This window comes from Plasmodium relictum (assembly GCF_900005765.1).
Source record: "Plasmodium relictum strain SGS1 genome assembly, chromosome: 10".
NCBI classification, from domain to species: Eukaryota; Apicomplexa; class Aconoidasida; order Haemosporida; family Plasmodiidae; genus Plasmodium; species Plasmodium relictum.
Window position 1 is genome coordinate 1 of NC_041688.1, and position 14,768 is coordinate 14,768.

The window sequence follows — 14,768 nt, forward strand, 5'->3', positions numbered from 1 at the left end:
GCTGCTGGCACCAGACTTGCCCTCCAATTGTTACTTTAGGAAGTTTTTAAATTCCTATCATTCCAATGGCAAAGCCAAAATTTGACCTTACCTTGTTATTTCTTGTCACTACCTCTCTTCTTTAGAATTGGGTAATTTACGCGCCTGCTGCCTTCCTTAGATGTGGTAGCTATTTCTCAGGCTCCCTCTCCGGAATCGAACTCTAATTCCCCGTTACCCGTCATAGCCATGTTAGGCCAATACCCTAACATCAAAAGCTGATAGGTCAGAAACTCGATTGATACACACTAAATAAAACAAAGTTTTATTATGTGTTACTTCTTTGTTATAATTCCTTAAGTTAATAACTTTTTTCTTATAAGGCTTAACAAATACGTGTTCTACAGAACCTTTTTGGGGAACTGAAGAACAATCGTTCAAGTATTAGCTACAGCTTTTCCGTAGTTATCCTTATAAAAAAAATGTCAAGTAGATTATAACTGTTTTAATGAGCCGTTCGCAGTTTCTATATAATAAATATATATATACTTTCACTTGCATGGCTTAATCTTTGAGACAAGCATATGACTACTGGCAAGATCAACCAGGTTACTATATATATTATTTATTAATACTTATATACTATGCAAAATAGGAAAATAATAACATAATAGACTTATATTTTAAGGCTATTATATAATTATTTTAATTTCACATAGATTAAGTATAATAATAATATATTAATTTATAAATTATTTTATTAACATTTACAGTTAAACTTTTGATGTTTTATTAAATTATTTTTTTTAACATAAAATTATTTTTTTATAAAAATATAATTTTATGTAAAAAATTATTACATCTAATATAATGTAAAGAAAAAAGGAATATTATTCTTTTTAACTTTACTTATTATGATGTTTTGCTTTATTAATTACCATACACATAGTATGTAATTAAACAGATTACCTTTAATTTTAAAAATATTTAGTAATTAAGGAAACATTACTACATGAATTAAATTATCAAAACTTATTCCTTATTGCAAAGAATAAATTTCAATAAATTGGTTTATTTTAAGAAAATAGTCTAATAACAAACAATAAGCCCTTCATATTAATAAAACTAAAATTATATTAACAAAGAGCTTCTGTGATAAAAAAACCACATCGCATCAATTATTAATGAATTACTTTAATTCCAAAAACTAAAGTAATTCAATAAATCTTCTTAACTTCCTCATTATGAATTATATTTTCTTATTCAACGTTATTCATTTATTTGAAAAAAATAATTAATATGTCAAAAATTATTTTTAAATTTAAATATTTATAATTATAAATTTAAAAGAAATATAATAAAATAAGCAAATTAATTTTATCGTTATTCCTAGTATATACACTTTACCTAATATGTACATAACATATAATTTAATATTTTTATTGATACACTATGGCTAAATATTTAATCTATAAATGCACTTGCATTTTTTGGTATTATTAATTTTGAGTTTAAAACTGAGTAATTTTATACAAATTTTTTTAAATTATATAAAGTTACGGATTATTACCTAGTATATAGTATATAATTTAAAAATTAACTCACATGCAAATTAATATATATACTTCACATAATTTTATAAAGAGAAAGAGAAATGTTTTTTATGCATGTACATGCATTATCAACACCCATCTTATATTGTAAAATGCCTTTATTTGAAATTTGTTTAATGGCATATTAAGAGCTTTAACAAATATGTTTAAAAATTTAGTTTTAAATTAAGTATTCTTCGATAAACATTAACTTATAATAAAAATGTTATACAAAACTAAAATGCATTTAATAAAAAGTTTTATCTTCCAATAATAACGTAATTCTCAAAAAAAAAAAATTTCATTCTTATTTATAAAAGTTTCAATTTTTTATTAAAAGATTAAAAATATTTTAAGAAAAAAAACAGAATATCACAAAAATATAACGTTAAAATAATAAATTTTAAGACATTTATTTAAAGATAATTTTTAAAATTTTATGAAAAAAAAATTACATATATCATTCATTACAAATCTAATTAAAGCCATTTTACATAATACTACAATCTTATTTAAGAAAATTTATCAACTTTAATTAGAAACAAAAAAAAATATTATTTGTGCTTATTTAAAGAAAAAAAAATATTTTCTTAAAGTGGATGTTATATGCATATATTTATAAATATAAAAAATATATATTCTATATTTTTATAAAATATTATACTAATTGCCATTATTATTGTACTATTATATAAATCACATATGTTTGTCTACTTATAATTCTGTGAAAAGAAAAAAATATTTTTCTACTTTTATCTCGTTTCCCCTTTTATAATAATGAATTTTTTGAAAATATTTATTAAAATTATAACATTTTTATACTTAAATTTTATTGTTTTTTTCATTAATATTTAAATTCTAATTTTTCATAAAAAGCATAAAAAAGAAAAATATAGTAAATATACATATAAAATTCAATATTCACATTTCATCATTTTTTAAGTAAAATATATAGATAAAAAAAGTTAAAAAATAGTAGCTACCTTTCCTAACATATGTTCCCTATTAAAAGATTATAAGCTATATTAAAAGTTAATTTTTTTAAAAATTTGTTAAAATCTAAAACAGTATATATATAAGTATTATATATTTTTCATATAACAATAAGAAATCATTAAGTAAATACTTCTATATTTTTATTAATTAAAGTATTTTTTTTTTTATATATTCTAAATAATATATGTTCCCTTTCGAAATATTTAAACAGAAAAATATACATTCCTTTTTTCACGAAAATATATCTACCTTAAATACATTAGTATAATAATTATTAATAAATTAAAATATTTGTCTGAGATAATATCTTTTAAAATAATATAACATTTTAAAATAATATACTTTTTATTAATATTATTCAAAAAAATTTAATGAAAAAACTAAATTTTTTCAATAATTTCATTCATAGATATAAATTTATAATTCCATTTATATTTCAAAAATAAATAATACATGAAAGTATAACCTTTGCTTATTACTATAGAATTTTCTACATCAAATTCAAAATCTAAAGAAATTAAATATACACATATAAATAATAATAAGATTTTTTTATAATTTTTAACTATTGATTATAACTTCTTTATAATTTTTCTCTTTTAATTAAATTGTGTCATAGAATTTTAAAGAAAGCATATTGCACTTTCTAAAAAAAATATTAATTCGTATCCTTAAAAAAATATATGTTTTAAAAAAACCTTGTGTATTTAAAAAAAATATTATGTTATACAAAAGTACTTATATGTAGATTTATACGTAAAAATACTTTTAAAATAAATTTTATTTTACCTTCATGGGAAATAAAATTTAATAAATACGTCTTTTTAAAGTTTTCATAAAATGCTGTCAATTTTTCACTACTCATTCTAACAAATTACAAATTTAAATTTAGAATACATACATAAAATAAAAAAAGTAAAATAAATATAATATTTTATGTAAATCAAATTTATTTTAGTTCTAATAAGAAAAAAATTAATAAAATAATGTTTAATTAAAAAAAAAGAAAAAAAAAAAATATATATTTTATTTAAATAGATGCATTTTAAAACAAAAAAGAGGAATCAAAAAATTAAATTGGGAAAGATATATATATATATATATATGTTTTAGATTGTCTAAAAAATTTACTAACGAAAAAAAAAAATATGCATACATTTTGGTTCCCTACTTAATGATCACTTAGGAAATAAATTAAAAAAAAGTAAAATATATGAAAATTTTTATAAAAAAAAAAAATAATAACAATATATAAAAATAAAATGTAAGCAAAATTGTATTATACAAATAATAAATTTAAAATGTATTTGTATAACAATTCATTTTTCTTTTTATTATTTAATTAATATTTTTATAATTTTATGCACTCATTATACATATTCATATATACACATTTTTTTTTTTTAAACTATTAATTTAGTTACAGAAAAACTTAGAAGTACAAATTTCATTTCCAAGGTATTATGTATTGTTGAGTGATAGTATTATAAGAACTATAACCCAATTTTTCAAATTATCCACATATTTATTTATTTTACTTTTTATTTTCTCCTCATAATTATTTTATTTCTTTTCAATTTTATTAGTAAAAATGGAGAATAAGTTGTACTGTAATGCTAATTTTTTTTAATATTATTTTAAAAGTTTTTAATATATACTTAAATAATCCAATTATATAAAGTGAATTTTTCTATAAAACCTATGAATGAAACATAAATTTATATTTAATATTATTACCAATAAAACTCAAAATTTTAAGTCTTGGAATCTTAGGGAAAGAACACTCCTTTAATCATTTATTAAATTTTCTTATATTTTTAGGTTATAATTTAAAAAGACTAAAGTAAATATATTTATACTTATTACATATATATACCTCCATAATTCTTGAACAATTAAAATGGTAATGTTACCACTGGCTTGTTTCTTTTACTCAATTATGAATATATTTTAAAAGCTACTCTTTTTGTTATAGAATTTGTATTTTTTTTTTTATTTCATTTTTTTTTCCCATGTTATTAATCTTAATAAATATTGTAAATTGAATTTAAAAAAATAAATTTTTTAATAATCATATCCAAGAAAAATATAACAATTTTAATTTTTTTTTAACTCTTACTTAAAACTGAGCTATTTTTTAGTCATCTATAAACTATATTTTTTCTAATAGTTCCACCAATTTTTAAAGTTTTTTGTGTTTAACTTAATTATCATTATAATAAGAACAATTCTTCTCAAAATGATCTTTCAAAAATCTCTCTTTTGAAAATAAATTTTTTAGAATCTTTTATAAAATTCTTCATAATTAAACTTTTTTATGATTTTTAGAATTGTGAGATAAATATTCTAATAATATATGTATTCACAATTATTCTGAGAAATTCTCCTTTTTAATAAGTGTTCATTTTTATATTGTAATAATTCTGCTTTTTTTTTGAATAAAGCATTGTTTATCATGTATTTGATATACTTTTTTCTTGTATATATCTTCCAAGTGCTTACTACTTTTCTATGTGTCCTAAAGTTTATATGCAAAAAAGATATGTTTTATTACTTATGATACATATAAAAATAACATATTATAATGAAATTTAAATGATATTATTGTAAAAAAAAAATTTTAATTTATTAATGTATCTATATAATTTTATTATGTACAAAATTTAAAAAATACGTGATAAAAGAAATATTTAAATAATGATTAGTGTTTTTTTGTTTAAAAAACTTTGTCTACAATGAAAATTATTCCGCATTACTGAAAATTCATTAATAAAAAAGAAAATTTATCAAAAAAAAAGAAAAACTAAAAATGTCAAAATTTTTTTAATATACAAAATACAACTCTAAATAATTTTTTAATATTTCTAAAAAGACTTTTTTAAAATAATTTTTAAAAACCATATTAATACGTTTATAAATTAAAAATAATTTTCTAAAATATACTTTCAATTATATTTTAATATATAATGTTGATACAAAGAACAAATGCAAAAAAAAAAAAAAAAAAATTATATTTATGAAGACGATAAGTGATTAAATTTTACTTATTAAGAATTCTAGTTCATAAATCACATTTAGTATATTCATATTTCTTAAAAATTTTAAGCTTAAAATGGTTTTTATGATAAATTACAATTTATTATTTATTTATTATAATTATAATTTTTATTTATTAGAAACTTGTTATATTTCATATCTCTAATATAATTACTAAGGCCACCTAGTAATATATTCAAATAACAATATAAATATGAGAATTCGACTTTTCTTTTAACCCTAAAAAGGTATTTTATTTGGAACTTTTAAATAAATAAAATTTTTTAATTTCTTTATACTTTGTTCCTCTTAATGTTATATATAAATTTGGAAATTTTTATGCTCTATAGTTTCTTTGAAATTATCCAAAATTAAAAGTTATAATTTAAAGAAAAATTATTAAAACCTATACTGTGTATTACTTCATATATATATATATATATATATATTATTTTGACTCTTTAAGGAATTTCTTATTTATTATAATGAAAGAGATTATTTTAATAGATAAATAAAATAAATTTCACATTATAAATACATTAAAAGCATGTAATTTTTTTGTATACATACACAATATAACTTATAAATGTATGTTAATTTAAACGAACTTTCTATTTCAAATTTTATTCTTTTTTCTTAAAAATATCCAAACTATTATATCTTAATTATTCTTCGTTACTTTCTATAATTTTTGTTTTTGTTCGTTTTATGATAGCTACTTCAGATACTTCTAATTTTGTAAAAATTTTCTTTTTGATTTTTACAATAATTTTCCTGTTCAGGTTATAACTAAGACAATTTGTTTTTATCTAAATGTTTTTCTTATTTTTGTTCATTAATATATAAACTTTATTTTGCAATTTCATTTCACTATTTTTTTTTTGTAACCAACATTCTACTGCTTTTTGATAATTGTTTCATAACATTTTTCATTTATATCATTATATTATTTTAGAAAAGTATTTTCTATATTTCTTAAATCTACAATTTTTTTTTTTTGGAAGTTAAATAAAATAATCTACAAAAAAAGATACCATAAAAATATTCTCAAAAAAATAAGTTGACTATTTGTTTATTTTTTCTTCAATAAATTTCTAGTTAAATATATAACTTGAAAATATATTTTCTCATAATATAAATTTCTCTCGTAAAAAACAATAGTATAATGAGAAAGCTATAGTTTTTCTTTAATTTTTATATAAAGCCAAATTATATGAAGAAACTTCTAGTAATCACATATTTTACTGTATAAAAAACTATAAAAGGCATTTGTCTTACTTTTTTTAACATTTAATTAGATAAATAATACTTTTATATATAAAATATAAAGAATATATATATATATATATATTTTTTTTTTATCTTATTTATTTGATCTAACGAGAATTTTAATTTCATTTTATATAATTTTTCCACTTTACAATAATCTTATTCTCAAAAAAAAAAGTATAGAAAAAAAAGGATAAGAAATAAAATAGAATATATTAAATAAAAAAAAATATTAATAAGTTTAGTCTTTATCTTTTTCTCAGAGTTTTTAAAAACTAAAAAGTAATATTATTATGTTAGACATGTGCACATAATAAAAGAAGTTAAGTATATAAATGTAAAAATCATTAGAAACATTTTATTTTAGTTTTTTTACAGTAATATTTTGACTTTAAGAAAATATTAAATGTTCACATATTGGAAAGGTATATAAAAGTTCAGAAATTACACATAGTTTTTATTAAAACTACAAATACCTCATGAAACCTTTTTATATAAAATTATATTCTTAGTATTCTCAAAAGAAAAAAGAAAAAGCTTTATAAATCTCTTTTACTGCATTAAATATAATTTTAACGAAATTTAATTATCTTCAAGTAACTTATTCTAAATAAAAAAAATTCACTTAAGAAATTAAAATAAATTATAATAAAATAAATATTTTAGAACAATTATTTTCTTCGTAATTTTTAATTGCATGGAATATAGCATTTTTCAAGTTCTAGGAATATATTGTATATAATAATTTTTTAATCTTACTTTATATCATTCTACCTTTTACTAATAAACTTATATATATTTTTATTTTTTTTTTTCTGTTTCCAATTTATATTTATTTAAAAATTTTTTTTATATTTTTTAATTATGTCTTATTAAAACTACAAAGTTAAAATAACTCTTCATAACATTTTTTTGTTTCCTCTATATTTTAATACACTTTGTACGAAGCATATAAATGCTTTTTGAGTTATTTTCATTATTTTAATAAATGAATAAATAAAATTTTTCAAAGTAATATTAAAAACATAAAAATTTTTTTTTATATAAAATTTAGAAGAGAATAAGTAGTTATGAAAAAAAAAAAAATTGAATTTTTATAATACCAATAAAAAAGGATAAAAAAAAAATAATAATAATAAAATAAAATAAAAGCTCCTATGTTATTATAAATATTCTTTATTTTTTTTTTTTTTTTTTGTTTTTTTTTTGGAAATAAATAGAACTAAAAAATATTTTGTATGTGATACAATATATTAAAGAATTAAAGTACCAAAAAATATATACATAAAATATACAATTTTAAATTCATTAATATATCAATATGGATATTATTTTCCATTTTGTTTAATATAATTTAAAAAAATATGAGTTTAACATAAAAAATATTTTTTAAATTGGAAACTATGAATCATTTTAATGAAGATTTACCTTTTATGGATAAAAAAGAAAAATCTAAAAAAAAAAAAAAAAAAAATTATTCAAGTCATTTTGACGAATATGACAGAAAAAGCAAAATTTTTAAGAACATAAATGAAGAAGAATACTTAAAACCAGTAAAATTTGTAAGTGGAGGTTTTTTGAATGATAAAAAAAAAAAATTAATAGAAGGAACTGATTTATATAATTACTCTAGTGATAATGAATCAGATGATTATGAAGAATATAATGTTTTTAAAAATTTTACTTTTAACTTTAACTTTGAAGTAAAAAATGGAGAAAATGATTATGTAAAAGATAACTTGAAAAAATATAATTTAACTGAATTAAGAGAAAACGACAAAATTTTTGAAAAATATGGATTAGGCTTTAAAATTTTAAAGAAGATGGGTTATGAAGATGGAATTGGAAATAAAATTAAAACTAATATTGTTCCTATAGAAATTAAAAAAAAAGATATAAAAGTTCTAGAAGAAAAATCAAATGAAAGTGAAAATTATAATAACTATTATAACGCAGATAATTATTTAAATGAAAGTTACGATTTTATTTTTGATGAAAATATTGATATAAATAATTTATGGAAAAAAAAATTTAGCGGAAAGAATCATTGGAACTTCAATAAAAGAAAAAACGAGCTTAATATAGATTTAAAATATAATTATTCATATATTTCAAATGAATTTATGAATCATAATAATTATGAATCCAATGACAATGATATAAATAATTTACAAAAAGCAAAAGAAAGTCTAAATGAGCATATTGAAAAGATAAGATCTGATTATTTTAGTGTTATGAAGAAAAGAAAAGAAACAGATAACAAATTAAAAAATTATAAAAATTATGTTAATAAAAATGATATTTATAAAATACAAGAATTAATTTTAAAAAATATATTGACATACAAATATTTATTAAATTTGCATACCTTGTTATCATATCCATTTCTTTTTAATAGTTTAACCTATAATCAATATCTTTTTGACATTAAAAATTATAAAGTAAAAATTAAAGGAAGTGATTCCGAAAATACAAATATATGTGATCAAGAAATCTCTCACGAATGTAATATGTTTAGACACAAAAATAAGCAGAAGTTAATAAACGTTCAAGGCAGTATTTCACTTGATCAAAATAATATAGAGAATATAGATGAATGTGAAAATCAATTAAATGATAATTTTGATAATTTTGAAGAAAAATTAAATAATTTATTAATAAGCAAATATAAATTACTGTGTAAAAGTGGGTATTTTAAAAAGACATGTGAAGAATCCAATAATCTTTCTGATTGTAATGTTACATATAATGTAATAAGTAACTTAAGAGAAGTTTATAATTTAATTAATATTGAAAAAATTGAAATTAAAAAAAAAAATGTTGAATTATTGTTTAGGGATTTATATACTTTTTTATTTTTTATTTATGAGAATTCAGAATTTTTATGCTTAAATGGTTATGTGTCTAACTTTTTCTTGGAATTTTTGCGAGTTTATTTTTATAATAACCAAGGAAAAATAAACCTTAAAGAAAAAAGTGATCATAATTTATATTCTGTGAAATATCGTGAAGAAATAAAAATAAAGAACCATCAAAATTCATTGAATAAAGAACCAAAAAAGAATGTTGTATATGAAAATATAGAAAATCAAAAGAATTATGAAAATTTTTTGTATTGTAGTAATAATAATGAAGGTAAATACAACGAAGAAGACATAAAGTATTTAATTCATTTTAAAAAAATTATTTTAATGGGAATTGATGAAAATAATAAAACGGAATATAATAGAATTGAGAATGAATTCGATAATATAATTTATTACAACTTAATTTATATTTCATTTTATAAAGAAAGTTTTAATGAATTTTTTAATTATATAAAGCATTTTAAGGATGCTTTGAATAAAAATTATTACAAAAAAATATTAATTCATTTTATCAAAAAAAGAATTATGAAAGATATTATAAACAAAGAAAGCGATGAACTTAACGAAGATATGCTAAAATATATAGAAAATAAATTATATATATTATTTGAAATTAATAAGCAATTTGATATTGATTCATATATTAATGATTATTATACAAATTTCATATTTATATATTTGCAAAGGTATGATATATCAGAAAACTATATAAAATTGATTAAATGCTCAATTCAAAACAATATGTATAAGAAAGAAATTTATGAAAGTATTATCAAAAAGATAATTTATCACATAAAAGATATAAAATTCACAGGCGATGAATTTTTGAAAGATCTTAATAAAATTTTAATATTATATGATTGTATAGATATTAATATTATTTCTTTTATTTTTAAAGTATATTTTTTTTTTAATTTTTCAAAATATGTATGTAATTACCTAAGAGATATTAATTTTATATATGGAAAAAAAGATGAAACAAAAGAAAATATAAATGAAATAAAATCATTTACTGAACAAAACATTACCAAAGAACAAGAAAAGGAAATTTTAACAATTAAAAAAAAAGAAATATACGAAACATTTAAAAAAGTAAAACATGTTTTTGAAAATAATTTAATAAAAGATGATGCCATAAAAAATATTATGTTTTATATATTGAATGTTATAAAAACTTACATAGTACAAGATAAAATTATCACATTTCCTGTTGAAAAAGTCTTAAATTTTGACAAAAATAAAATTTTTTCAGATGATAATTTAAATTATTATTTTTTATATAAAGACTTAAAAATCCCAATTCCTTTATATGCTGTACCACAAAAAAATCACATATATGAAGTAAATCATAAAAATAATAAAAAAAATATAAATTTTAAAGAAGAATCAAGTACAGACTACAAATTCTCCAAAAAAAAATATATTAATTTAATGAACAAGCTAGAAAATAATATAAAGGAATTTAAAAATGTGCAGCAAAATTATGAAAATATGAACGTAAAGAATTATTTAGAAAAATACTGTTTAGAAAATAACATTTTATTTTTACAAAAGAATGATCGTAAAATCAATGGTAATATCGTTTATTCTATTAATAATTTTTCTATATATATTAATAATAATATTATATATATTTACCAAGATTATGAATGGAAGCCAACTTTATTAAGTGATTTATTAAAAAAAATTTCTAAGACAAGTTTATAGATATTTATCTTTCTTTAATTAATTTTTTTTATATTTATATTAAATTAAGATATACTTTTTTGTTTGTTTTTTATTTATTTTTACTTTATTTTATTTTTTCCTTTTTAATTTTTTATATTTTTTATTTTTTGTCTATAAAATTTTTTTTTTAATTTGTTATAATTTCTTTATATTACTTATTTAAAGTGTTTATAATTTTTTTTTTTTTTATTATTCAAATAAAAAAAAAAAACTTTTATTTTGCGGGTTCTATAAATATATGTGATTATTTTAATTTTAATTTTTTTCTAGTTTTTACATATATTATTCTTGCGTTTTTTTTTTTTTTTTTTTTTTTTGTTTATTATATAAGAAATTATTTTCAAATAAAATTATTAAATTGATAATTATTTATTTCTTCTTCTAAATTCATTATGGTATTATTTACGGTTTCTATTGGGCTAGACATTGATGATTCATCGTTTTTATTTAAATATGCATAATTATATGCATACGATCCATCTATTTCTAAATTATTTTCAATTTTTTTTTTTTTTTTGACATGATTTTTTTTTAATTTTTTTTCTTTATTTTGAACTATTCTACTATAATGATCTTGCTCATATTTATTATTTTGTTTATGTGTATTTATATTCATGTAATCTTTTTCGTTATCGCTTTCATCTTTGTTATTGCCATCTGCGAATTTACTATATATATTTGTGCCATGTAATTTATGATTATTTATATTTAATTTTTTTCCTTGATTTCTATTTTTTAATGAACTTTTTGGATTATTTTTTATATTATTTTTGAAGTACATTTTTTTTTGTAATTTATTATTCTTATACATTTCACTATTATCTCTGTGATCATTAAATTCTAATCCTTTTTTGTTTTTTATACATGAGAAAGAATCATTTTCTTCAATCTCATAATTTTCATTTGGTTTATAACCACCACTATAATTTTTAATTCTTTGTCTTTTAAAGTTAGCATTATTTGAATATATATTGTTTTGAATAATGTTATATTTATTAAAACTGAAAACACTACTAGATGAATTGGAATTGCTTTCAATGTCTGATGAAGATTCTTTATGAATAGAATGATTATCAATTTGTATATCATTCCATTTTTTTAATTTTATTATATCATCTATATTTTCGTTCATATCATTTTCATTCAATTCGTTTTCATTAATATTAATGCATCCTTCATTATACGAATTAAATACATCTTCATTGTTTTTCGAAGGATAATTAGAAATGTTTTTTAAATTATTCATATATTTTATAAATTCACTCCAACTATCCTTATTATTCCTGAAAAAAAAAATTATATGGCATAAAACATAATAAAAGATAAAAAAAAAAAAAGGGGGGAATAAAATGAATATTATATCTTTTTAAAATTTGTAGAAATATAAATCTAAGACACAAAAGCATTTATAATAAAAAAAATTTTTTTTTCTAATCATTTTTTATTACTCTAAATCTGATTTTAAATTGGGTGCCTTTTTTCTGAACCTATATGATTTTACATGACTCATTTCTTTTTTTTTTGAACAAATGTACATATTTATAGATTGTTCTAGTATAATATTTTATTATTTTTTAAACAAGCAAACTTCAAAACGAAATTTAAAGTAATAATTATAAAATGAATACAAAAAAAAAAAAAAAAATATAAAATAATTGATAAATACAGAAATAATAAAAACAAAATTAATTTATAAAAAATAACCCTTTTATGATTAACAGAAAAAAAGTATATATATATCTTTGTTTTAAAACTGAAAAAATATTTTACAATAAAAAAAATTTATAAATTTCATAATAAAAATATATATATATATATATATATATATATATATATTATGCATAAAAAAGGAACACACCTGTGTTGAAAGAAAAGCTTTTTTATAAAAAAAAATATAAAATATAAATTTCTGTATAATGGAAAACTCTAATAAAAAAAATAAAAAAAAGATATTTTTATTAAAAAATAATTAAAAATTATTATTTTTAGAGAAATAAAATAATACAATAACATATAATAAATATTTCAGAACTATTAAAAAATTTTTATAAGTTTCATTTTTTATTATTTTATTAAGATTCGTATTTTTTCAGAAATTTCTTTTTACAGCTATCATTCTTAATTAACCCAACAAGATAATTTAAATTATTATTCAGTATTTTTAACAATATTATAAAGCTTACTTTCCTTTTATTAAAATTTTTGAAATATGTCTTTTCTATTCTTAAAAAAATGTTATATTGATCAAAATTCAATTTAGTATATTATTTTGTTATTGTTTTTTTTCATATATGTAATTTTTTTTTAATATGATTAGAAGGTTGTTTCTACCATATTTTTCAAAAGATAAGGGCCCCCCAAGGATTAGATGCCAAATAAATGGAGTAAAAAGAAAAAGGTTTTATAAAATTGTAGTAGCAAATCAAAAAGATAAGAAAAACGGAAAACATATAGAAGTATTAGGTACATATGTTAATAAAAATAACATAAGGGAAAAATTAAATAGATATAATATTACTAATTCTAATAATGATTATTATTATAATAATGTGGAAAACATAAAAGAAATTAGATTACGATTTAATAGAGTTAAATTTTGGCTAGCTGCTAATTGTAACTTTAGCGATCATATGAAATATGTTTTAAGTTTATGTAAAATAATACCACAATATCCAATTAAATATAGTAGGAGGTGTTCAGATAAATATTATTATAAATACAATGAAATAATAAATAAGCATAAACTAATACAAGCCGAAAAAATAAATAATTTCTTGAAAACAGATTTAAATATACAATATTTGAATAATTTTAACGAATCATCAAACGAAGGGAAAAAAGAGGATGATTATATATATACTCCTGAAGAACTTACTTATCTTAAAAAATTATCAAAAAATAGAAATCTAGATTTTGAGAATAGTGACAAAATTAGAAAAATTATTAGGTAATATAAGTAATTACTTCCATAATTATTTTCTTTAAGTAATAATTCCAGTTAAAACTAAAATTATAAGAAAAATTTTTTAAATTATACGCAAAAATTACATTATGAATACTCAAAAAAAAAAAAAAAAATTATAAAAGTTTTTTTATTACTTATTATGTTAGAGTATCAAAGACAATCCTATGTTTATTTCTACATACATTTATTATAAATCAAAGTAATATTAATACAATAATTATAACACCAATGCTTTATATAAATATAATGCATTTCACAAAAATTGAAACTAATAATCTAACAAGAACACCTATTAATTCTATTATATATTTTTTTTATTTATTATATCTATAAATA

At 17.4% G+C, this 14,768-nt stretch overlaps 3 protein-coding genes across 3 annotated transcripts; 2 read left to right on the forward strand and 1 right to left on the reverse strand.

The window, feature by feature from the left end:
* Nucleotides 1–8,275: 8,275 nt before the first annotated feature.
* Nucleotides 8,276–11,446, forward strand: PRELSG_1000100 (conserved Plasmodium protein, unknown function; the record flags this gene model as incomplete). Its single annotated transcript, XM_028676910.1, has 1 exon — nucleotides 8,276–11,446. One exon carries the CDS (start codon nucleotides 8,276–8,278, stop codon nucleotides 11,444–11,446), a length of 3,171 nt encoding a protein of 1,056 aa, XP_028533352.1.
* Nucleotides 11,447–11,807: 361 nt separating this feature from the next.
* PRELSG_1000200 (conserved Plasmodium protein, unknown function) lies at nucleotides 11,808–13,004 on the reverse strand (the record flags this gene model as incomplete). Its single annotated transcript, XM_028676911.1, has 2 exons — nucleotides 11,808–12,750; nucleotides 12,916–13,004. The coding sequence occupies 2 exons, from the start codon at nucleotides 13,002–13,004 to the stop codon at nucleotides 11,808–11,810; spliced, it is 1,032 nt and encodes a 343-aa protein (XP_028533353.1).
* Nucleotides 13,005–13,776: 772 nt separating this feature from the next.
* PRELSG_1000300 (mitochondrial ribosomal protein S16 precursor, putative) lies at nucleotides 13,777–14,418 on the forward strand (the record flags this gene model as incomplete). The annotated part of the gene is made up of 1 exon (XM_028676913.1): nucleotides 13,777–14,418. The coding sequence occupies one exon, from the start codon at nucleotides 13,777–13,779 to the stop codon at nucleotides 14,416–14,418; it is 642 nt and encodes a 213-aa protein (XP_028533354.1).
* Nucleotides 14,419–14,768: the final 350 nt, after the last annotated feature.